This window comes from Prionailurus bengalensis, chromosome B4 (genome assembly GCF_016509475.1).
Source record: "Prionailurus bengalensis isolate Pbe53 chromosome B4, Fcat_Pben_1.1_paternal_pri, whole genome shotgun sequence".
Lineage (NCBI taxonomy): Eukaryota > Metazoa > Chordata > Mammalia > Carnivora > Felidae > Prionailurus > Prionailurus bengalensis.
The window spans coordinates 15,615,634-15,642,398 of NC_057358.1; the positions used below are offsets into that span (position 1 = coordinate 15,615,634).

Here is a 26,765-nt window from a genome sequence, read left to right on the forward strand (position 1 = left end):
GGCTCCTCCCCGTTATGACCATCTTCGTCCTCCACCTTGGTTATGGTAACATCTTCCTAAGAGATCCGTTTCCACCAAGCAACCACAGTACCGTCTGCAGAGCTGACGGCTGAGCGTTTGCAGACTTAAACCTGATTACACTCCTGCTCGGCCTTAAACGCTCCAGTGGGTTCCCACTGCACCTGACGTGAAAGCCCATGTCTTTATGGGGGTCTGCAAGCCCCTACCTGGAGTGGCCGGTTGCTTGTTCCAGGGCCCCACTCCCTGCCCTATTCTCATACCTTCTCCTGCCAGGAGGGTTTCTGTGAGGCTGTAAGCTCTGTAAGCTCCGGAACTGGGCACCCCCCTCCCCCTTGTCATATGGTCTCAGCTCAAATGTCACCTCCTCAGAAGGACCCATCCCATCTAATGTTGCCTGGCCCCCAACATCTTCCTATTCAAAAGGCATCTTATTTGTTGCTTATTTACTTTTCCTGGTCTCTCTTCCAATAAGAGCGTAAGTCCCAGGGCGCCTGGGTGGCTTAGTCAGTTAAGCATCCAATTTTGGCTCGGGTCACAATCTCCCAGTTCGTGGGTTCGAGCTCCACGTCAGGCTCTGTGCTGACAGCTCGGAGCCTGGAACCTGCTTCACATTCTGCGTTTCCCTCTCTCTCTGCCCTTCTCCAGCTCTCACTCTGTCTCTCTCTCTCTCTCTCTCAGAAATAAACATTTAAAAAAATTAAAAAAACATAAAACAAAAGAACATAAGTCCCGTGGGTGGGAAGACTGATCATACACTGCGGTGTCGCCAGCAGCCAGAACAACTCCCAGCCTTGAGCAACCTTCTTCAACAGATACCTGTCCAAATAGTGGACGCCTGAATTCTCTTCAAGTGTGTTACCAGAAAACAGATTTCTCCAGCTGGATAATCTTCACGGTATTTCCAAAACAAGTATGAGTGTGTATAGCCAAACATTGAATTTATAACACAACTATGATGTGCTATAAACTTCAGAATAGCCGTGACCACAGACATTATTCGAAAATGCTGGGAATATAGAAGATAGAAAGAATTTAAAATAAACAGAAAATAAATTTACCACTAGGTGGCACTGTTTCTCCCACTTACGCGTGAATTTGGTAAATTTAGATGGATAATCTGATCCCTCTCATTTTAGAACACAGCAGATTTGCCAAGTTTTAGGTAATGTACCTTTTCTGGTAAACAAGTTAAAATGTTATTATAATGGGTGCCACATTTACTATCACATTCGTACCAGCATTTTTATTCTACATACCGTGTGCCAGATCCTATGTATATAAGGATGTCTAAGGCACTTTCCATACATTCAATTTACTGACTGATGCTAACTAATTAGAGAGATCCATACATTGAATATACATATCTATTTGTGTGCGTGTCAGTTATATAAAATAAAGAAAAATGAGTCTTAGAGTAAACGATGGAGTCGGGAAATACCTCAGACAGACATTTGAACTAGTGTTTAAAAGTAGGTAGAGACCTCCCGGGCCTAAAGAAGAAGAAGGGCATCATCCCATCTGGATGGACCACGGTGTGGGGGGCCACAGAAGATGTGAAAGGCAAGCCGTGTCTCAACAATCGCTCAGTGCACGTGGGGTTAAGCAGGTACATGGGACACGACTGTAAAGTTCCATTTGTCTCACGGGAGTTTGCGGCTTCTCCTGTAGGAGTTCTAGGATCTGATTTGGGTCCTGAATAGATAACCAGTAAATGTGATGGACAGAGATTACACAGTGCCTGGCACTGAGCTGCTGTCACTGCCACAGGAAGATCTCTTGGAATTGAGTTGAATAGATAGCTCGTGGCTTCTGGACAACTGACTTGGGCTCTCGGACTCCCGTGCACCCAAAGCTGATATTCTCTGCACCTGCTCCCTTGTCCCCTGATAACGCTGGATCTCCATGGAGGACTTCTGCAGGGTGGCTCCAGAGTGTGTTGGGTGAGGTGTACCGTGCAATAGTGGAGATGGGGCGTCATACGGACTGGGATGTAAATGGTGCCCTGAGGACCATGCCCTGAAGGCCTGCACAATCACATGCTGCTATAAATTGCATTCTGGGGATAGGAGGGGACCCACCAACTGGCATAACTCCTATAGACCTGGAGCTTGAGTTAGGCTCTAAGTTTTATGTAGGTAAGTGCTCAGAAGGATTTTGTGTTTTCTCAGCTGTTAAAACTCTGTTAGTGGAGCCTAGGTGCATCTACTTAAGATGCTGAAGGAACTGCTCCCACAAGTTGGTGGAAGGTAGCCTCTGACTACAATGAGTGCCAGCCCCTGCACTTTATCCAGCTGGTAATTTGAGCGGCAGGAGAAAGTGGGGAAGGCAACTTTTGGATTTTAATTTCTGTGAACTCTGAATGCAAAAGGGCAATGAGACAAGAAGGGCAACAGAGCACTTTAATTCTTTTCAAATTTAATGTCCTCATCATTTCAGACCTGGACTTCCTTGGGACTTTATCTTTAATATTTCCTTGCGAATTTGACCGCAGGAGGAGGGTTTGTATATTCTTATTTGGAGCATCCCTACATTGCCATCTTTGAGTATGTTCATGAATTCTTTGGTTTTATTGAGAAACTTCTGTTAGAGTCTGCTGGACAACATGCCTGGGCATAATTTGGGATGGGAAGAGAACAGAGGGATTTTTCAGATTTGGGGTTGAACACTGGTTCATTTCAAAACATTACCGGGAAAAATGTTAGATTTGTCCCAGGGGTCTCGGGAAGAGCCACAAGAAGCAGTGATTAGCATCAGCTCTGCAAATATAGGAATTTTATAGTATTGTTATTATTATTATTATTATTAATTTTAACTCAGTGTTTTTTCCCAGTGCTTAGAGCAGTGTCTGGAATGTAGTAGGTACTCAAATAAACATTTATTGGAACCTGATGCCTTGATAGAGTACACATCTCCCCACACTGTCTGACCACAGACTGAATGGTTAAGCCCAGTGGGTTAAGGCAGAGGTTCTCAGTGGGGGCTGTATCATCTCCCAGAGAGCATTTTTTTGCAAAAGTGTCTTGTTTTGGCGGTCATCACAATAATTTGGGGCTATGACTGGCATTCAGTGTTTAGAAGCCACCTTGCAGAATCCCATGCTGCAATTCACGGCACAGCTTTGCAAAGTGAAGACTGACTCTGTCCCACATAACTTTTCAATGTTCTGCCAGACATTTCTGTAACAAAACTGTTCATTATTGTGTGACCCTGGAACCTAACTCCGCTCTCTATATAAACACAAAAACATTTTGCATAATGCAATTACTGTGTCGGTGGAAGGAGGACTCTACTTTGTTTTGTTTGGAACTATTTTTTTTGAGTTTTTCCACTTTCTTGGAAATTCATATTGCAGATGGTGATGTTAACGGCACTTAAGTTGCAAATACAAGCCCCCCCATATTAGTTTAGATTTATGCTTTTGCATTTGCCATGATGCCACATAGAAGAATCTTGACGACTTTATCACGTGACATAAGGTAGTTGTATCAACATTTACATATTTAAGTGTGCCCTATTTTATATACTTTCCTTTTATTCCTCCTTTTTCATTGCATTTAGTATGTTAATATTAAGTTTCTGAAGCTACGGATATGGGTAGGCTATAGCGTACATGACCTCGACTTCAGATGGTCAAGGAAGCACTATGAAATACTGGCTATTCAAATGGGCAGATTAGGTTGAACAGGAAGTGCTCCTCTGCGCTATTCCTCCAAAACTCAGCTCAGCCATCGCACAGAGGAAGGCTTTCCCAAACCCCAAAATGACGTCAATCATACCTTCTTCTCTACTTCTGTTCGCGGTTCGTTTTTGTTTTGTTTTTGTCACATTGTATGATAATTTATATGCTTATGTGTCAATCTCCTCCATTTTGCTGAAAGCTCCTCGGGGAACCCTAACTTTATCCTTCTGTAACAACGGTGTGGGTAATTATGCCATGTGACTCTTTATGGAATGGATGTGATGTTAATTTCAACAGACAGGTTCAGTGAAACACACCGCCACGATGTACTGCAGCTATCTTAGTAACTTCCCGAGTCAAACCTTTCAAAAGCAAGAGTGATAGGGAGCCTGGGTGGCTCAGTCAGTCGGGCATCTGGCTTCAGCTCAGGTCATGATCTCTCAGTCTGTGAGTTCGGGCCCCGCGTCGGGCTCTGTGCTAACAGCTCAGAGCCTGGAGCCTGCTTCGGATTCTGTGTCTCCCTCTCTCTCTGCCCCTCCCCTGCTCACACTCTGTCTCTGTCTCTTTCTCTCTCAAAAATAAATAAACATTAAAAAATTTTTAATAAAAAAAGCAGTAGTGATATAATTATGAATGAATGATGGAATCACCACATTTTCACTTGTATATCTACCTACAGAAATGAATTAAATTAGCTTTTCTAAAAAGTGATTTGATTATAATATCTAAGAAACATTCTACAAGGAATCAAATGCCCCATTTATCACAGAGAGTCGCTTTAATAAAGATACCTCCAAGCCTCCACATTCCAACCAATGTTCTTTGATCTGCCAGTTTAGTAAAAGCTGGAAAAGTTGCCAGTACAGGGACATTGCTTTCCTAAGAAGGAAAGCAAGAGTAGACCTGAACAGAATTTCTTTAAAAAAAAAAAAAAAAAAAGGAATGGGAGGAGAGGACATTTTGTATTTAAGCTAGATGGTAACTTGTTTTTGATATTGCTATTTTTCTCCCAAATAACTTGAAGAAATTCAGAAAATTGCTAGTTGCTTTAATAACAGTATCAAATCACACTCAGAAAATGATGAGAATTAGGTCAATTGACTGTTCTCCTAGCAGGACCACACCCAAAACACCCTGCATGAATTTACACCTATGATAATTTCTATGTAAATCAATTATCTTTAATATTTTTTTTTCAACGTTTATTTATTTTTGGGACAGAGAGAGACAGAGCATGAACAGGGGAGGGGCAGAGAGAGAGGGAGACACAGAATCGGAAACAGGCTCCAGGCTCTGAGCCATCAGCCCAGAGCCTGATGCGGGGCTCGAATTCATGGACCACGAGATCGTGACCTGGCTGAAGTCGGACGCTTAACCGACTGCGCCACCCAGGCGCCCCAATTATCTTTAATATTTTAAGGAAAGGTGATTCCACAGCCAGCATGCCCATCCGGAATTACACAAGCTTGGGGAGGGGGAATAAATTTGTTTTTAAGTTGTATTTCAGACACAGTGCTGAACACTCCAGCATTCATTATCTTTATCCTCAAAATAGCCTTGCAAAAGAGGTATGATTATTTGATTTTCTTCACTTTTTTTTAAAAGCTCATTTATTTTGGGGGGAATTGAGGAGGGGCAGAGAAAGAGGAGAGAGAGAGCATCCCAAGCAGGCTCCAAGCTCAGCAAGGGACCCACTCGGGGCATGAGTCCATGATCCAGGGATCATGACCTAAGCTGAAATCAAGAGTTGGACACTTAAACAACTGAGCTACCCAGGAGCTCCTTCACTTGTTTTTAAAAAGATGAAATGGTGGGGCACCTGGGTGGCTCAGTCGGTTAAGCATCCAACTTCGGCTCAGGTCATGATCTCATGGTTCATGAGTTCAAGCCCCACATCAGGCTCTGTGCTGACAGCTCAGAGCCCAGAGCCTGCCTCTCTCTCTGCCTCTCCTCCACTTGCACTCTGTCTCTCTCTGTCTCTTGAAAATAAATACATGTTAAAAATTTTTTTTAAGTAGGTGAGGTGATAAAGAACTGGGGAGGTGAGGAATCTTGTGGCAAAACTGAGTTAGAGTCCATACTACCTGCCTCCAGAGTTTACTACCTTCCTGTAAAATCAGGGTAGCTCTCAAACATTTAAAAAAAATTTTTTTTAAATGTTTATTTATTTTTGAGAGAGACAGAGTGTGAATGGGGGAGGGGCAGAGAGAGAGAGAGAGGGAGACACGGAATCTGGAACAGGCTCCAGGCTCTGAGCAGTCAACACAGAGCCCAATGCAGGGCTCAAACTCACGAGCTGTGAGATCATGACCTGAGCCGAAGTCGAACGCTCAACTGACTGAGCCACCCAGGCACCGCACTCTCAAACAGTCTTGAATGTCAGCTTTGTTGTTGTGCCGGCCATCTGGTGTCGTTTTAGAAAAGAATTCAACCCGAACCAACGTCCCTTGTTATCTCCAATCTTTCACCGACTCCCTCTGATCTGACTTCTGTGCCAATGCTTTAGCTAAATGGCTGTCTATCAGTCAGAGGAGTTTCTTTTTCGCCTTTACCTTTCTTGGCCCCTAACTTGCAATTTAATGGTATCGACCACCCATCCTTGGTGGACCACTCTTCTCCCTTGACTTCAGGGATCCTCCACTATTCTGGGCTTTTACACGTTTTCCATGACTTGTCTGTTTCTCGTCCTGCGTCTTCTGTCCTCTCTGACCGCCTCGCTGCGTCCCTTTCCCAGAGTGGAGCGGAAGCCTGGCTTCCTAGTTCTATGCTGCCTTCCTGGAAAGAAAACAGCACTTCTTCTGACTGCAGAAGCAGTCCTTTGCTGTCTCCGCTCTGTGCTGCTCTCTTCTCGCTGGAGCCCTGTTCCAGCCTTTGCTCACCTGTCTGCCCTGCTGTCACCCAAACTAAACCCCTACCTTACAACACAGGGTCTTCTCCTAATCGAACTGACATTCTTTGGGCTTAGAGCTTAGCACGTAAAAATACAACAGTATATAATTAAGTGCCCAATGGGTACTCCAACTATGACTCTTCCTTCCCCCCTTTTAAAGAAAATGAATTCTTTAAAATTTAAGACAAGTTTTAAACTTAAAAGTTCTTGCACCAGCTTGTGATTTCCGTCTCTATACCCTCCTTACCTAACGGTAACCTCTCCCTGGGGTCCTAATTCCAGACTCTCCGCTCACCATCTACCTGCAGTGCTGATTCCATATTAGTCTTCCGTAAATGCTGCTTTAACCATATTACTCAGTGGAAAGCCTTCAATCCTTCTTTATTTTCAACTGCATAAAATCTGAAGTCATTAATTAGACTTTTCAAGATTCTTTGTGATCTGGGTGTATCTCCATGTAAGCGATCTTATTTCTTGCTACTTTTTCGCAATATTCCTCTCAAAAAAAAAAAAAGGTAGTCCCTTCACCCCTTCATGAACACACATATGCCAACGTCCATACTCCCCTTCTTTTTATGTGTACCTTGCCTGGAATGCCTTCTCTCCTGAGAATATGCTTTCTGGCACCCTATGAAGCCTTTCTTTTTAAAAAAAATTTTTTTTAACATTTATTTTTTATTTTTGAGACAGAGCATGAATGGGGGAGGGTCAGAGAGAGGGAGGCACAGAATCTGAAACAGGCTCCAGGCTCTGAGCTGTCAGCACAGAGCCCGACGCAGGGCTCGAACTCACGGACCACGAGATCATGACCTGAGCCCAAGTCGGACACTTAACCAACTGAGCCACCCAGGCTCCCCTGAAGCCTTTCTTGTTCAAGCCAGATCATCATGAACTTTCCTCCCTTTTAAACTTGCACATTGCTTCGAGCCTCTATCCAATGCATTAGCTGGCCCTTCAATATTGACTGTCCTGAACTGTTTATTGTAGATTTGCACGCGTCACCCACTACTTTAACAATCAGATTTAAGTTCCCTTGGGCACAAATCTTGCCACACTTGTCTTCCACCCCAAAGCGTTGTAGAATACACTGACTGATACTAATTAGACGGTTTAATCTGAAGTCATCTAGCCTGATGGGTACAGTAACTTAATATTAACGAGTCAGCAAAAATTCAGCTTCCTTTTAATGGGATTTCAGAACTAAGTTATTTTCTACATCTAAAGGTCATATGGACAGTAAAGATACAAACTTTATTCTAGGATTTGCCAAAGGTCTTTTGAGTGTCTCTTTCCATACAACCCACCTTTCCACTGATCATCTCTCAACAAAGCATGAATGAAGAGGGAATCTTAAAGCTAATGTTATAAGCCACATGCAATTTCTGGCTCATCCATCCAGATTAAAGATTAACTTGAGATGAAGATAGGACATCTGTAATAATAAATGTTATATCATTGAAGAATATGTCATTTTAACCACTAGCGGTACTCAACATTTCGTGACTTCCTGAATGGTGCCAACTGGCATGTATCATATTAAAGTCCGGGTTAGAAGACTCTGTTAAGAAATACAATGGCCTTACCTTTACATAATCATATATGCATCTTTGTGCACTACTTGGTGCCTCCAGAACAAATGTTTTGAAGGTGAGTTTAATCACTTTGTTTACAGGTGCAACTATGAACCATACACAGTTTAAATTCTTGTCATATCTTCCATTGGAGTCAGAATCAGGAGAGGCAAAGGTATCGCTTGAACCTGTCAGATAACCACCACATCCTTGCTGAGGCCCTGTGTTAAAAACAAAGACACATCAGTACGCAGACCAAAGGGAACAGATCTTAAATTTTACAGGGAGGGTTTTAAAAATCATATAGTTTCTAGTTCGGTCACACGTGCATGGACATTATCAGATGGTGCCCGGAGCTTCAGGTGGACGCTATCAGATGGCTTATGCAGGTGTTGTTCCCACTGTATTAGCTTTTTTGTTCCGTATTTCCTTTCTGCTCCTATCACCGACACGTTAGTCCCTGTCTAGTCACCTAGAAAAGTGGGGAATTGTATTTAGTTTTATGGGCATTTCGAGAACTGTGGATGGGATTTACTGAAGTTTTTCCTATCCTTGAAAAAATCCAAAAAAAAAAAATCCAATTTTATAGAAAATAAAGTATTTTGCATAACAAAATTTCTGGAAAGCATGACCATATTTTACTTTTATGTTCTGCGTTTATGAACACTATCAGATGGAAAACTGAATTTATGAAGAATTTACCTAGCACTCCAAGAAAACTGGTTCTCAAGAAACCTTTTACTAAATAATCTGTCAGAAAGAGGCTGAGGGCCATCTCATCTAACACTATCTAACACATACTAACACTAACACATCTAACACTACTAACACTCATCTAACACACATCTAACACTAAGGTCCAGTTTATATTAAAACACACTACATATGTGATTTTTATTCCAAAAAGAAAGGGAAACTGAAAAGGAACTTAATTGGGAAAAAAAAAGTCCACTTTGAAATTCATGATAAAAATACAGAAGACAGATAAAGAATACTCTCAAGATGACAGAAAGTTCTACTACAAAAAAATATAGAACAACATTATCAGAACACAGGACTTGGTTTTGTCCATTTCACAGTCCAAGGCAATTACTTCAGAAGTGACGTCAGAAGAGAGTAAAAGGAAGACAAAGTTATTGACGATTTTGAAACCGTGCACATGAGCTAAATTCAAAACAACCCTAGTAGGAATTGGGATTAAGTGGTCCAAAATAATGTTCATAAAGCTTACATTCTGCACAAATATAGATCGTTATTAGTTCCAAAGTTGAATCTCACTGACCCTGGCCTTTCATTTATCCATCTCATTGTATTTATTGATCTGTTAACAGGGAAAGGATTGCTATCGACATTAGGGGGCACTAATATTTTGGACTTGGAGCTCGGCAGGAAGTGGAAACACAGCAGCCCTCCTGAAATGAGGAGGGTATCAGTTGTGCAGTGTTTCTCAGTACAGGTGCATTATTTAGTAGGTCAGGCTGCCCTGTCCAGAGCTTCTAAGTCAGGTAAAATGATAGATTATTTGCACAGTCAGATGTTTCCTAGAGTTGAAATGCATCCAAAGGCCCAATCCCTGATAAACCCATAGATGGTATCTAGGACAAAATTATTCTGAAAAGAAAGCAATGTCCAGGACTGAACTGCATATTGCTAATGATTCTACTCGTGTGAAACAGGCCCGCAAACTAAAGAAAGAGCTGGAATTTGCACAGCTTTTGTATCCAATGCGGACTGACTGTTATTTAAGAAAACCACGTAACCTGGGTGCCTGGGTGGCTCAGTCGGTTAAGCGTCCCCCTTTGGCTCAGGTCACGAACCACGGTTTGTGAGTTCGAGCCCCGCGTTGGGCTCTGTGCTGACAGCTCAGAGCCTGGAACCTGCTTCAGATTCTGTGTCCCCCTGTCTCTCTGTCCCTCCCCTGCTCATGTTCTGTCTCTCTCTCTCTCTCAAAAATAAATAAACATCAACAAAGGAAAAAGAAAACCACTTAACCTGATTGACACGCAAAACAGGGAAGAACAACTTCCCCTAACCGGGAAGAGTTAGGGTATTAATGAACTGACAAATGTATTTATTCAATATTGTTTTAATAGTCAAAAGAAACATATTCAACATTGAGGGGGGGGAATAAATGGTAGTCCAACAGCAGTGACAAGACAGATAAATGACGATAATACAATTCAGAAAATCATAGGCGCCATATAAGAGGCAGGAAAGTCTTGTGAGTTCTGCAGGAAGGGAGAGACTACTTCAGGCTGTGAAGGATGTAGAACGTCCAAGAAAGAGGTGACATTTGACTTGGGTCTTGAAGGATAAACAGGACAAGACCGTGTGGAAATGGGATTGGTATTGGCACTTCTAGGTTCCTTCAGAACTTCACAACCAAAGGCGAAGTGTACAAGGATTTGGATTATATGCATGGGAAAGCATGGTTCTGTTAGTAACAACGATAGAGTCCATGAAGGAGAATAACACGACTGGGAAACAGGACTCGCTGTTCTGGGGAGGGCCTCAACTGTCAAGATCATTGAGTTTGACCTTGAGAACCCTGTGCATTCTGTGCATAATGGGGATGCATTCGAAAGGTTTTTGATTAGAAGAGTGGGAGGGTCAGAATGCACTTTCTAATCACATCTGATGGAAACCCTGTCTGGTGGTAGCATCTCACGCAAGGGAGCAGAACGGATGGAGGAAGATAAGACCAGGAGAGAGGACACGCCAATGGCACGGGCTGGGGAGAAGAAGGGTGTAACACGTGGAGGTTTGTATGTGGGAAACTGGTTTGCTGGGCTTTATTCTGTTCCTGTGTCAGCTTTAAAAATTAACTGTTATTTTTTAAGAGCTCCAACTGTCTTAGTACCACTTGTGTATTCATTGTTACTAACAGATTAATAAGGGCAAAATGACGACTGTACTTGGGCGGAGTGGGGGCTCTTATACACACTTAATATTCAGCAGTACTGGTGCCCCCAGGACTAAGGTCATAAGACAGACACACCCTCCCTCCAGGGAACCCAAAAGCAAACACACAAAATTCCTTGGTGTGGGCTGTCACAGACTGACTGATCGAATGGATGATTCTTAACTCTTTAGCCTCTCTCTTGGCAGTTCATTAGAATGGACAGGGTTTACTTCTCTGTGCTCTGATGTGAGGCTTGGCCAAGTGGCTTAAGAATATTAATGGGCTGGAAGTAGGAAGGGGTCTGAAGTGGGCTTTGTGGTTTTTGGCTGGTGCTCCTGTGCGCCATCCACCGGGAGCTCATGCCCTAGGTAGCTTCTGGTGAAAGACAAAGAGGGGTCACATAGAGCAGACTTGAACGCGCCCTGAAATATAAAGCCAAGTGCCGTCCTTCTGCGGCCTGGAACAGGCAGACGACGAGTCTGCTGAGCCCCAAGTGACAACAATAAATGCTGTGGGGATAAGCGCTGAATTTGGGTGATTTGTTATGCAGCATCGCTGTGGCAATAGCCGACCAAAACACAAAAAGCTGGTTCGAGTTACTAAACTGTAATAGAGTGCATTGCTTAATTCACAGAATATACACAGAATTTTAAAAAAGGAGAATTAACACGGTCTTCAGACAATCCTGGCCAAAATATTCAAATAACTGAAGTAAGCATAACATTATGTGAATGAATTCTATGATTCATACTATATTTGAATAATACGATATACTCAAATATATTTAATATTTTTTTAAATTAAATTAAATATTAAATTATATTTAATATATTTGAGTAATATATTAATATGAGTGAATATAATTGACATAAGTATAATATTATATGAGTAAACACCTTTCGGTGTTTGTTTGGTGAAGGAAATGGTTATAGTTGCCCTATCCCCCCACTTTAGTACTTAAACATGGTACAACTGTTCTGTGCTTCTGCTCCTCCTACAGCAAATGGAACCATAAATGTTTGTATTTGGGGAAATATAGAGAGAAATATTAACCAAGAAGGATCCTTTACCAAAAACGTGCTTTGCCACACTACCAGTTCTGTATTTCTTTTTTTTTTTTTTTTAACATTTAATTATTACTGAGAGACAGAGCGTGAACAGGGGAGGGGCAGAGAGAGAGGGAGACAGAAAACTGGAAGCAGGCTCCAGGCCCCGAGCTGTCAGCACAGAGCCCGACACGGGGCTCGAACTCACAAACCGCGAGATCGTGACCTGAGCCAAAGTTGGACGCTTAACCGACTAAGCCACCCAGGCACCCCCCCCCCAGTTCTGGATTTGTATAGTTCAGCAAAAACATGACATAACACTAAGAACTCTGTGACTGTGAAATAGTTTCATACACAAGAAATTAATATCTGTTTACTATATTCATATTTTTAAATCTCCCTGTCCTTTTTAACTAGTATCAACCCTTAACCTTGACATGTCGTTTAGCACCATAAATCCATCATCTTCCTTGTTACTACACACATTCTACCATCCAGCAAACTCTCATCCATCAGCACCCAGTTCATCAGTCATGTCCTGTCAGAAGCGCTCTATAACGACACTCCCTATGCCCGAGAACAAATGTCACTCCAACCGTCTTCTCCACATTGGAAACACTTCCTACAAAAGAGCTACTTCTTTAGAGAAGGAAAACGTTTGGCTACAGAAATAGTGGAAATATAAACCCATTGTAAGCAGTGAAATGTGGGTTGAGCTCTACTTAATTAAAAATCAGTAACCGAATCCTAAATTATTTCCCTCCAGGAAATTAAACCTCAGAATGAAGCTCAAGCCAGGATAAATCTGACAAAGCAAAATAGTTATATTATCTAAGACAAAACATCTTGAAGCCTTTAGTGGGGACAGATACATTTCTAAATAGTTATCATGAGGATTGACATTTTTGTGGCTGACGTTACATTGTGGCTGACATGCTCTGGAGGTCTTCTGGATAGGATCTCTGCCTGCCTCTGGACCGCTACCACTTGGACACATAGCAAACGGGAAGCCATACTTACAGATAAAGACTGGCCTGACTTCAGGCATTTTCCTGTTCCCCAGTGAGCCAGCTGGGGCTAGCCGGTAGTTAAAGGAAGCAGATAGAGGCACAGGAAACAGAACACAAACCCTTTAAAGCTGGTGCTTCAGGGAAATGGGGTGTACCAGATTAGCTTCCCTTCAACCACACAGGACACAGGGCTAGTGCTCCAGAATCCTTTCTTGGAATAAATCTCACTGTGATTTTCAAAGCTGCGTTATTCAATTGCCCTAAAGCCATGAATTCATTTTTAAAAATGCAGCTAGGTTCCAGATGAACGTGTTTCATCTTTTTCTCTAAAAGCAGATTGGATTTATTTTTCTACCCCCCTAACCTCAAACAGGCATGACCTTTTAGGTATTATATTTATGTTATACTAGAAAAACAATTTAGTGGTTTTTGTAACACGAATTGTGTGTTTTTGTTTTCATTTGTTTGTGTTTGGTAACGTGACTCAATTGGACTCATTGTAAAAATCCTAATTTGAGACCCAGCCTAATTTAACTTAGAATATGTACTTAGTCTGGTAATATTTGGGAAGCATAAAACTAAAATACTAAAAGAAGGGTAATTTCTGCAACTAATCAGTAGCTATAGTCACTAGAAAAAGAGTAATGCAATGTATAACAAACTTAGGAGAATTTTATCATTATCTTTCTACTAATTTCGCATTATTTAGATATTACTGAAAACACTTTATGTATGCATCATCAGTCTACGTGCATTTCATGAGAATTAGTCTCACTAACTTTGAAATTTTAAAAATGATTTGCTAAATCAAACGTTCTGATCATATTATCATGTCAACTGTTGCAGGAAAGGATTTAGTACATCCGACTTGCTTTCATGATAAAAACCCTCAGCAAACTAAGACTAGAAAGGAATTTTTTCAACTGGACACAAAGTATCTATAAAAATCTGCAACTAACATGATATTAATGGTGAAAAACTACATGTTTTCCTTGTAAGATGAGAAACAAGGCAAGGATACCTTGTTTTCATCACTCATGTTCTACATCATTTTGGAATTCTTGACAGTTAATAGGCAAGAAGAAATATACAGACAGACTGGAGAGGAAGAAATAAAATTGCCACTATTTTCAGATGTAGAACATCCCAAGGAATCTGCGTAAAAATTCAAAAACTAGTGAGTTCAGCAAGAACTCAAAATACACGAACAATACATAAAAGTCAGTCACATTTCTATATTTGAATAATAAACATATGGAAACCAAAATTAAAAATATGATTGCTCCAAAGAAAACTAAATCCTTAGGTATACACTTCATGAAACATACACAGGATCTACGTGCTGAAAATGACAAAATGATAAAAGAAATCGGAGGAGACCTAACTAAACGGAGGGACATACATGTTCACGGACTGGAAGACACAACATAGTAAAAATGTCAATTATTCCTAAATTGATGCACAGGTTTAATGTAATTCTTATCAAACCCCCAGCAAGATCTTTCTGTTTCTATTTAAAAATGCTCACTTAAAAAAAAACAACATGCTCATTTTAAAATTTAAATGGAAAACTATAGGCCCTTGAATATTTAAAATGATCTTGACAAAGAAGAATAAAGTTGTTCACCACCTTATATCCCAAAGCATCACCAAAGGATGTGCCGATCAGTCTGTAGCCTCTGAAATGGCACGACCTACAACATTATACATGTTTCTCCTTCTTCATAGAATGTTTTCCCAATGAATGCCTTTTCACCCTCCCAAGCTAGTACTATTTAAAGTTAAGATTTATTACATGCTAAATGAGTGCCAGGGAATTTTTTAGTCTAACCTTCACCACAACCTTATCTGGTAGTTATTATTAGCATGCCCATTTCAGAGATGAGGTAATCAAGATGTAGAGAGGAAAAGTGTCCAAGGCCAAACTTGTTGGGATGTACAAGAACTGAGTTTGCACCTAGGAAGTCTTGCTCCTGAGCTTACGCTCTTTTTTTTTTTTTTTTATAATTTTTTTTTAACATTTATTCGTTTTTGAGAGACAGAGAGAAACAGAGCACAAGTGGGGCTGGGGCAGAGAGGGAGACACAGAATCCAACACAGGCTCCAGGCTTGGAGCTGTCAGCACAGAGCCTGACGTGGAGCTTGAACTCATGAACCATCATGTCCTGAGCCAAAATCGGATGCTTAACAGACTGAGCCTGCCAGGCGCCCCTAGAGCTTACACTGTTAACGATCACACTACAGTTCAGGGTTCACACTCTGTAATGCTTTCTCTAACAATCCTGTGTCCTTTTTACTCAACACCAAAGAAACACAGGTTCTTCTTTTCTGCCTCCACTGTCCTTGGCACATTCTTCTGTCAAAAAGCATTTATTATCCCAAATTTACAATTACTTACTCTTCTACTTTAAAAAAAAATGTTTATTTTATTATTTTTGAGAGAGAGAGAAGAGAGAGAGAGAGATGGGGGAGGGGCAGAGAGAGAGACACACACACAGAATTTCAAAGCAGGCTCCAGGCTCTGAGCTGTCAGCATAGAGCCTGGTGTGGGGCTTGAACTTACAAACTGTGAGATCATGACCTGAGCTGAAGTCGATGCTTTACCGAATGAGCCTCCCAGGCCCCCCCTCCCCCAACTCCTCTACTTTAAAAAAACACAAAGCTTTATTTAATGAGAAAGAAAGAGAAAAAGAGAGAGAGAGAGAAAGCTCCTGTATGCACGAGCAGGGGAGGGGCAGAGAGGGAGAGAGGATCCCAAACAGGCTCCATGTTGTCAGCACAGAGCCTGATGCAGGGCTCAATCCCACACACCGTGAAATCATGACCTAAGGCAAAATCAGGAGTTGATACTTAACTGCACCCAGGCACCTCCTAACTTGAATCAACCTCTCAAGAATACGGACCTTGTTCAGTTCATCTTTGTATTCGCAAGAGAAGTTCACTGCCCACACAGCAAGTAGCTGGTGAACACTTTTGAATAAACAATGAAGGAATGAATAGAAAATGTAAATAGTTATTAGGTGGATCTTCGCATCTATGCTGAGTTTACGAGGGGAATTCTTGGAATTAAACATATTTCTTGATTTATAGAGTTGCTATTATATTATAAACACGTATTCGATGTATACAAAACAACGTTTTTGTCCTATGTATTAACCTGTTTTTAAAGCTAACTTAGTTGATTTTTACGGCATATTTGATTGTCAAGAGACAATTAGCAGGATAACAATAAAACATCACTGAAAGATTTACAACACCGCCTGAGCAGTGGAAATTGCTTCTGTAGCTAAAAATTTGCAATGATAAATCATGTTAGGTCTATTACTTAAGAAAATTTAATCTCTGAGTATTAGGTTTCAGCAAGCAGAGCAAATTTAATCATTTGTAAAACAGAGGATACGTGAATGTGCAAACTACACTATATAAAAGAAGTACGACTTACACCGAAAGAATGGCTATTAGCAAAAAGACGAGAAAGAATAAAGTATTGGCGAAGATATGGAGAAAAGGGAGGCTTCTTGCACTGTTGGTGGAAATGTAAACTGGTGTAGCCACTGTGAAAAACAGTACGGAGTTTCCTCCAAAAATTAAAAACAGAGCTACCCTATAGTCCACCAATTCCACTTTAGGTATTGATCTGAAGAAAATGAAAACAGTGATTTGAAAAGACACAGGCACTCCCATGTTCATTGCAACATTATTTTTTTTTTAATTTTTTTTTAACGTTTTATTTATTTTTGAGACAGAGAGAGACAGAGCATGAACGGGGGAGGGGCAGAGAGAGAGGGAGACACAGAATCGGAAGCAGGCTCCAGGCTCTGAGCCATCAGCCCAGAGCCCGACGCGGGGCTCGAACTCCCGGACCGCGAGATCGTGACCTGGCTGAAGTCGGACGCTTAACCGACTGCGCCACCCAGGCGCCCCATTGCAACATTATTTAAAACAGCCAAGTAATGGAAGCAAAAGAAATGTCCACAGATGGATGAATGGATAAAGATGAGCAATACACAGACAAAGATGCGCACACACACACACACACACACACACACACACACACTGGAACATTACTCACTCATAAAAAAATGAAATCTTGCCATTCGCAACAATACGGATGGACCTAGGAGGTATTATGCTAAGTGAAATAAGTACAGACAGAGAAGGACAAACGCCATATGACTTCACTTATGGGTTGAATCTAAAAATAAAAATAAATGTGGGGAGCCTGGGTGGCTCAGTCGGTTAAGCCACTGACTTTGGCTCAGATCACGATCTCTCAGTCTGTGAGTTCAAGCCCCACGTCGTGCTCTGTGCTGACAGCTCAGAGCCCGGATCCTGCTTCGGATTGTGTGTCTCCCTCTCTCTGTTCCTCCCCTGCTCCTGCTCTCTCTCTGTCTCTCAAAAATGAATAAATGTTAAAAAAAAACTTAAAAAATCAAAACAAATGACCAAATGAAACAAACAGACTCATAGATACAGAGAGCAAATGAATAGTTGCGGGAGTGAGGGGATTGGATGAAGTGGGTGAAGGGGACTAAGTGGTACAATCTTTCAGTTACAAAAAAAAAGTTAGACATGGGGCGCCTGGGTGGCGCAGTTGGTTAAGCGTCCGACTTCAGCCAGGTCACGGTCTCGCGGTCCGTGAGTTCGAGCCCCGCGTCGGGCTCTGGGCTGATGGCTCAGAGCCTGGAGCCTGTTTCCGATTCTGTGTCTCCCTCTCTCTCTGCCCCTCCCCCGTTCATGCTCTGTCTCTCTCTGTCCCAAAAATAAATAAAAAAACGTTGAAAAAAAATTAAAAAAAAAAGTTAGACATTGGGATGTCAAGCACAGCATAGGGAATACAGTCAATAATATTGTAACAACTTTGTATGGGGACAGATGGTAACTAGACTTACTGTGGTGACCCTTTTGTAATGTATATAAATACTGAAACACTATGCTATACACCTGAAACTAATGTAATGTCGTATGTCAATTGTTCTTCAATAAAATAATAACAGAAGGATGGCTTTATTTACTTAACATTGACAATTATAAAATCAAAGTCAGAAAAAATCTTTAAATGTTCTGTTTGGAGAGAGCAGGCTTAATAGCAAAGCAGTATTTAACCGTCATAAAATAGATTGTAATATAAAAGAATTTACGGAATTCATAAAACCAGACAAAGTTTCCCACAGCTTTTTAAAAAATCATTTAAATGGGGACACGGAACCATTTGGTTGTTCTCCTTTATATATTAGCTTGTGCACTGTGCTCAGGATATTTCAACTTTTGTTACTCTGGTGGAGACAAAATGGAGACAAGGATTACTTTCCCACTTCTGCTCAAGACTTGCTAAGTGACCCTGGCAAGTTACGTAATGCCTTTGTGACTTATTTCCTCAATTCATAAACTCATCTTTATAAGAGTACCAATCAGGGCTAAGCCATAAAAATACATGTCCAAATCACTTCATTTTGTCAGAATCCTGTGGTAAGGAATTTCACTAAGTTGGAAGGCATAATTTGGGGCTAGAAGGTTTTATTTGTTACACAGAGATTTATTACCCTTACATTCCAATGCAACTGTATTCCACATAACTGTGCTAATTCTTTATCAAAATGCCATGGAAAGCCAATAAAACAGATGTGACATTTACCTGTCAACATCAGAAGACAGTGTTATTTTATGGCATATATTCTGTGATATTGTAGAATTATATACTAATATAATATGTATTGTGAGCTATAATATGCATCTATTAAATGCATATTGCATATACATATATGTTATATATTCATACATGATATGTCATGTAAACATTACTTATAAACATTACAAATATATAGTATAAAATATATGACTATATATTTATTTATAAATTGTAAATATAGCCTAGTATAACAAAAATATAACTGTTTTAGAATATAAAATTATAATACAAATATTATATAATATTAATCTTATAGATGTAATATAATATGATTGCTGTAGTTATACACACTGTTTATGTAATATAGCCTATGGGCTAATGTACTATTTGGGGCTCGGTACAAATTGGAATGCTGTTATTAGAAAGCTGGTAGCAGCAAGAAGACGAAAGCAGAGAAAAGTAGCTCAGTCTACCCCAAACAGGAATTAGAGACATGACCTGCCTGTCAGACAACTCACCCCAGAATCCCTCTTCATCCCTGGCTATGTTTACTGACTGCCACAGAGATGATGTGGGTTGATTAGGAAAAAGGCAAATCTGGGAGACAATTACACCTGGTTCAAAGCTTGGCTTTGCCTCTTGCAACACGTTGGCCACAGACAAATAACTTAATCTCTTAACTTCCTCTTTCTTCCTTTGTAAAATGGGACCGTCCCTGTCTTGTGGGCAGTTGTGTAGATTAGATGAGACTATCCAGGGAAAGCCCCTGTGCTACATCCAGAGCATAATGGATGCTCCAGGACAGGTGGCCACTGTCATCACGCCTTGGGAGTTTGTGATGTCTTCACTTGGGAGTGAGCGGAACATACAGCTACTGCACATTAACAGATTTGTTTGTGTATAAAATGACAAGAAGAAGAATACAGTCCCATGGTCCTAGTGATGTTTTGTTTCTGAACTGATTTATAACCAAAGAATTTTTTTAAGTGTTTATTGCTGACTAGAGATAGTTTGCTTTTATGCTCCTGCAAACGCTACATCAAAGTCAAGCTGATCTGAGTAAGGATAATAATTATTATAGGGGATCTATGGTTACAAATAATGTAACTCAAAGCACCTGGCTTTGAGAACATCTGCAATGAGGCGGGGTTCCATTTTGAGAAGGGCTGATGTGGTTTAGGTTATGCAGAATAATTGCTTTCCAGGTCTTGTGCATCTGAATGTTTCCCAGTGTTATCTTACGGTTTACCACTAACTCAATTTTGTCACTCAGCTTGGTCTCCACAGCACCAACTGGTTTTATTTCCCCAGTGACAGCTCTACTCTTGGAGACCAGACACAGCAATCAGGTCATTGCAGGGGTGGGGGTGGGGGTGGGGGTGGGAGCACAGATTCTGATGTTGGAATACATTTTAATAAACATCTTTCCTTTCCTTTTACTGACCTGGAATTTTACTCCTGTCTACTTGCTTTCATAAGGTTTTGGTGAACCAAGCACTGTTGTTTTCTTTATCGAAGCCCTGCATTCCCGGCTCAGCAAAAAAACCTTCTCAGCAAAACCCACCAAGAAGAGATTGCAGATAACCTTGGCTTTGACATCATCTCTCAAGGGAAGTCCAATCAACAGTGAAATTTAGAAGGCTTAACAAGGGCGGAAATAAGCTTAGTCTAATTTTCTACAAATGGGTGTACCATTTCAGCTCATCTCATTCTCAGACTTCATCAGAGGGAGCAAATGACATTAAAAGAACAGACAAACGCCAGTGCTTTCGAGTAATACCCTCATTATTGCTAAACTGAGAGTTACTAGAGCAATGATTTATAAAATTATTCAAGTTGTAACTCAATTCTCTTATTGTATTTGTACTTTTAAAAGTAATATGGTTTGGCAGCTTTTATCAGGCTGTCAGAAAGCACATGGAAACATACCCATATCAATATTTAGAGTTACTGGATATACTTAAGTTTATTCTTTTATTGTTTAGCTACAGATTTTTAGAGTGCCTCTCAACGTCCAAACATAACACCAAAACTGTGAAACTAAGAAATAACTAGAAACCAGAGTCTGATTCTGACATGTTGTGATATTTTTCTCCATCTGTTTTGACTATATTTTCCATCTTTGGGGCTGCAACTCTCATTGCCTTTGTCAGTCTCCCTTTCCTTCTTCTCCTGTCCCCTCTTACAAACAAAGTCAAGTTCAGCTCCCTTGGCTCTCTCCCACTGCTCCTGGTGCCTTCTTTCAACATGTTAGGGAGCCGTTTTCCACACGTTACGGCAGTGGGCAAAAATCCAGAGAGCAGACGCACATGACCCAAAGGTTGAGTGTCATCTAGAAGTCCTGATTCTCTTCGTATGACAATGATCCAAGTTTCCACCCTGAGTCACAGCTGAACTGTATGAACCATGATTGGGAAGGAGGCGCATCTAGATATAATAATGTAGAGTGTATCATTTATATTACCTATAAGGTAATTGTTAAGGAGGTGCAATGTGCCCATTTATTCTTCAGAACAGTCAACCAGCCAATAGTGGTGGAGTACTATGCGCTAGACGTCTGCCAGGCACTAGCATTTAACCAGAATTTAGCTTTTGATTTCAGATATAGTTATAAAACAAACATTAGGGTTTGCTAGTTAGATTTCAGTGCAAAGTGAGTAAGAAAAAACAAAAAGATCAAGGCATCCTGGAGCGGTCCTGTTGATGATAATGACCCCAGCTGTACAGACACCTCTTCCCCACCTTGGAGATAGGGTGGGGAAGGTCACGCAACCTTGCAGAAATCCAAGACCTCAACATTACTTTCTGATGACGTAACAGCCTCTCTCTTTGACATCTAAGGAACTGTGCACAGGGATTAGCTACTTTATCCCCATCACATTCTTAAAAGAAAGAAAGTGATAATGTTTCAAACTTTTCTTTTTTCAGAGGATAAAAATGGAGCTCAAAAATGTTACAGGATCTTTCTAAAGCATCTTACTAGACAACGATGCAATGGAGCATTTATGTCACGGCCACCTGCTTTCCCGTCTATGGCTCTTCCCATCTGGGCACATTCCCATCTTGTGGAGTACGATTCAGTTTGTCCTTGTTAAACATGCACTTTGGTATTTTTGCCATTGTCTCACAGCAAGGTCTGTGAACCTGACCGTATTGTCACCTGACTAGTTCTCCATATGGTGAACACCCCAGCTAGTGACCGGGAGTGGCCTCATCCTCAGTACGTGGGCTGTGGGTAATGCGGGGGGGCTGGGAGCTTTAGTCATACATCCAGTGTTCACAGTCTTAGGGGAAGAGAACCTCTTGTCCCCAATCCTGTCATCTTCCCCAGGGTGACATCTTTGCCCTTCTAGGACATGTCATCCTGAAGGGTCACTTTTTACTCTCTCCTGGGCTACTTGCTGAGCAAAATGCCTACCAACCTCACAGCTAATTAGGCCAGGGTCAGTTTTGACCCCAACATTTTGCTGAAGTGTTATAGAAGACATTACTTTAAAACACACATGAAAGTACCATGGCATTGCACAAGTAAATGTACTTTAAATCCCTGATCTAATCAAGTATCTAGAAGCCTGACGCCTAACGTGACAAGCATGTTGTGAGTAAGACTGACTGAGCGGCACCCTGGCATGAGACCAGGACAGTAAAAGGCAACAGGGGCCTTGTTGGTTTAAAAATACATTTGCAAGCCTGAAATGCTTCGCAGGACATACATGTGAGCACAGTCATGGTCAAAGCAGCCCCTGGTGGTCAAGGAGGGACAAAAACTCTACTAGCAGAAGTGAACAGACTATAGGGCACTTAAACATGTCAATTCTGCACTATATACAGCATTCCCATTTCAGCCAAACCCACAGGACTGATGGCTTTTGAAACTTGATAAGATCATCGATACCAGTGACAATCAGAGGAAAGCAATGCACGCTCTTGAGAAAACACTCAGATAATTTCAGAGTTGCACAGATCCCTGAAGCCCAGGATGATCCCTTTCCTGGTTATCTTCTTTCAGGATGAATTATTCATGGAATGCTGGGGTGCAGGGGGAGAGAGAGGAAGGCAGATTAATGTTACAGTTAGATGTGAGCCCCCATGAAGGACCTGCCTTCCTTTCTTTTTACCTTATGCCCTGTGCATTACAGGCCTGGAATACAGAAGGAAACTCCGTTTCCCTACACATTTAGTAATTGACACAAACTATAGGATATTTCCCCCAAATTTGTTCCGACCCATCAGCAATACAAACAAAGGAGTTCACCTTATGATCACAGACTTACACGAATGGGGCTCTTTACTGACCTCTGAAACGTTGAAGTAAATTACTGTCAAGTGTATAACGTAAATAGTGAATGTGCAAAACTCCAGTGCGTGTCAAGATGAATGAAACTGGGATGTCAAAGGCTAAAATGGTCTCGTCTTCACAGCAATTATTTACTCTGTGAAAATACTGTTTTCCGGACTGACCCGCACATCCCCCGTCAAAAATTCAGTTGACTGTTGACTGTCGGGTCCACACAGGCTCTTTCCCCTCTTTACGGAAAAGTGGGGTGGCTTTCGACGGGTGAGACAGATGTGAAAGGTGCAGCTTACTGGCTAGTTTTTTTGTTTGTTTGTTTGTTTGTTTGTTTTTTAATGCAGATCTGTAACTAAAAGGTTCTATAAGCCCTAGAATTCAATGTAATGTTATTGCTCTTTCCTCCACTTCCTTACCACAAAGAAACAAACAAAAATCAAAATTGAAAAGTTATGCAGTGTGATCAGCAAGCTCACCTGTGTGGTCTTGAAAGCTTTGTGAGACCAAAGCAATACGAAAGGGTAACACTGAGGTTTTCAGTAAAAAATTACTATTAAAGATTACCTAAAATTACTTCTTAGATATTTCCAAGTGGCCAACGGCAATTACACAGATGAAAAAGAGGTCAAAGTCATCATCATGAAATGCAGTGGTCACACAACTCGGGCAACTAATGACAGTCCACTTTTTGTTCCCTGCACTTGAACCCTTCCTATAACCGTGACCAGAGGAAAGCAGTCATTGACTGATAGAGCAAAGTGCTCATACGTGAACAGTGCCTCTGACAAGGCAAGAGTTTTCCTCCTGTGCTGCTTCACTCCATCAAATCACAATAAGTCCACAGATGCCTTCTTTGTAGCTCAGAAAAACAACACGGTCATTAACGAGGCTGGGGAACACTGAGTAACTCGGGAAGCTTTGTGCAGATGACAACAGTGTGGAGCACTTTAAGACCATTTCAATGGTCATGTGAGAATATATTAGGAAAAAAGAAAAACAACTTGAAAGCAGGTAGCAAGAACAAATGCAAATATATGTCATTTGATTCTAAAGTCTGTGCTAAAGGCAAGAATGTGTGAATTCTTTCGTGTATTAAAAAATAAAATCTCCAAAAGCAAATGAATTTTTCTTTCAAAACAGCCTCTGCGTTCTGCACACCACTTCACGTAGGCAAGTCTATTGAGGCAATACTCCCTGTCTGCCCGTGAGACTGGCTCTCGAGTTATTGTTGATCGAGCCAAGTACGATAGGTGGCAAAGTGGTTTTCTGATACAATTTGTCATGATGTCTGCATTTTGTTAGGAAGCCTTCACACCACGAACGTCTAATTGCTTCCCTCAAGAAATGCACAAAAAAGCGACACATCAAACGTAAAGAAAGCTTAAGGTAAGCTTTGCTCTGTATCAGAGGGATGAAGGTGATCCACAGCATGGGGTAAAGAGAAAGAAAGAGTTTCAACAGTGACTCAGAAAGCTTATTGCAGAAAACGTCTCAGGTCTCTTTAAGTCTTCACTCACAGAGAATGTGATTCGTCTGGTGAGCTGTTCATTTGCAGAACATGAATCACATCTATATCCAAATGGAGGAATCAAAGCACTTTGCAGAGTCAAACGAAAGTTTTCTTAGACTGTGCCATTGATGCTATGAATATACATAAACAGAATGGATTAACTCATTTAGAGTTTAAGTGACTCAAAGCTCTGAGTCAATTTTATATAATTACTTCTCACACGCAGTGGGAATAAACGGTCTTCAATTTAACCTCACATCTAGCTTTTCCTTTCACCTCTAGAAGACTTCCAGATCATTCTCTCCAGCCCAAATTGCTTCTCGAGGATCAATTTCCTCCTGTATTTCTCCACTTAGGTATCTCTGAGGCCTCCAACCACAACTGCTCCAAACTAAGTCGAGTATTTCTTCCCTAAATCTTAGCCTCCTAAGGTGCCACTATCCAGAAATCGTCAAATCCTCTCCTCCTGCAATGTCACCAACTTCCACACTGTACTTCCCATGCACTCTACCTTCTCAGTTTCTCTGAATTCTTACCTTTCCTTCATTTTCCATTCCCACTGTGTCAATGTGAGCCTTCAACCTTTCCCATCTAGAATTCTGCAGTGAGCTTCTTCTTGTCAGGTCACAGGTTCCCTCCTCTCCAGTCTTCCTCCACCCTGCTACCACTGTCACCTTTCCAGAAAGAAGTCAAGTCTGGCCATGCAGTTTTTACTTAAAATCCTCCCAAGGCTCTTCATCATTTTAAAGATAAAGGCAACACAGGTCATGAGGCCTTTATTCCTTGATGGAGCCCTTGCCTGCTTTTAGGCTGAAATTCCACCATTTCTGTCAGTGATAAAATGAGGCGCAGGTCTCATTAGAGATGGTTGTGTAGGTAGAGTTTACCTTTGTATACCTAAGAGGTATATTAGTTGAGTCATTTTTTTTAATTTTATTCATTTTTGAGAGACAGAGACAAAGCGCAAGTGGGGGAGGGGCAGAGAGAGAAGGAGACACAGAATCCGAAGCAGGCTCCAGTCTCCGAACTGTCAGCACAGAGCCCGACACGGGGCTCGAACCCACGAACCGTGAGATCGTGACCCGAGCCGAAGTCGGATGCTTAACCGACTGAACCACCCAGGCGCTCCATTGAGTGATTGTTTTTTTAATCAAAATACAGCATATGTAATTTTTAAAACCAAAACTTGATGTGACCTATTCCTCAAAATTTAAATGAAAAGCAACTTTGATCAGGTGAAAAAAAATAAAGCAGAAAAGTAACAGTCATAAAAAATAGATTCATATATCCACAATTCTTACCCAGTGTCTGATAGAAAGTTATTTTCCAACCTCTTGCTGTTTGAAACGAATCTGTCTTGAATACCAGAAGCATGCTGTTATTGTTGCTCTTAATATTTGGTGGAAGAATGGACCCACAGAATTTTCCAAGAAGAGGATTACTGGTGTTAGAACCATCATAAATTGCCAGATAGTCTTGGGAGCAGAAGGTGGAGGGAACCACATCAAAATCACTAAACCTGTGGAATGAACCTTGTTAATACTGATGTTCTCCATTTGGATTTCCATTACAGTATACCTTTAGTCCTTGTAAAAGAACAAAAGGAACCAAAAAATCAAAAAATAAATAAAAATAAAAATAAAAAAAGACGAAGACAAAGTCTAGAAGCAGAATATCTATGCTTTACTTGATAGAAAATATTAGAAACAATATGCTCTGTTACTGATTTGATTGCTATAAGCGAAAACTGACATTTAAGATCACTGTGGTTGTTAACAGGAACTTCACCACACATCCCCAGCTCTCTGCCTTCCTGATGTTTGGGAGAATTGCCCATCTGTGCACACTCTGAGGTTCACCATGGCCCCAAGACTTGCTTTGGCCACAGAAATGTAAGCAGTAGTGATATGGATTACTTTTTGGAAGATGTTTTTAAAAAGTTACTACTCAGTTGGCCATACTGCCTCCCCACTACACTGATGGACCATGGATTCAAATGCACAAATGAAGCTTCTGTCAGCCTGGGCTGCTGAGTTACCAGGCCACGTTGGACATACTCATACAGGTGAGGGTGAGAAATGAGCTCATGAAGCTACTGTGCTTTGGGCTTGCTTGTTACCACTCAAAACCATCCTGACAGATACATCCTTAGTTTTACTTTTATGGCCTGAGATAGTATATGGATCTAAGCCCTACACTCTGTCATTTCAAGTAAC

General features: G+C 41.1%; 1 protein-coding gene across 1 annotated transcript in view; it reads right to left on the bottom strand.

Moving 5' to 3' along the window:
* The window catches only part of CUBN (cubilin), a 276,911-nt gene that overhangs the window by 15,461 nt on the left and 234,685 nt on the right, over nucleotides 1-26,765 (bottom strand). The window contains exons 59-60 of the mRNA XM_043564676.1: nucleotides 25,851-26,068; nucleotides 8,174-8,382 (exon numbers count right to left, since the gene is read on the bottom strand). Of these exons, the coding sequence (XP_043420611.1) occupies nucleotides 8,174-8,382; nucleotides 25,851-26,068 (427 nt within the window). The remainder of the gene's footprint in view (nucleotides 1-8,173; nucleotides 8,383-25,850; nucleotides 26,069-26,765) is intronic.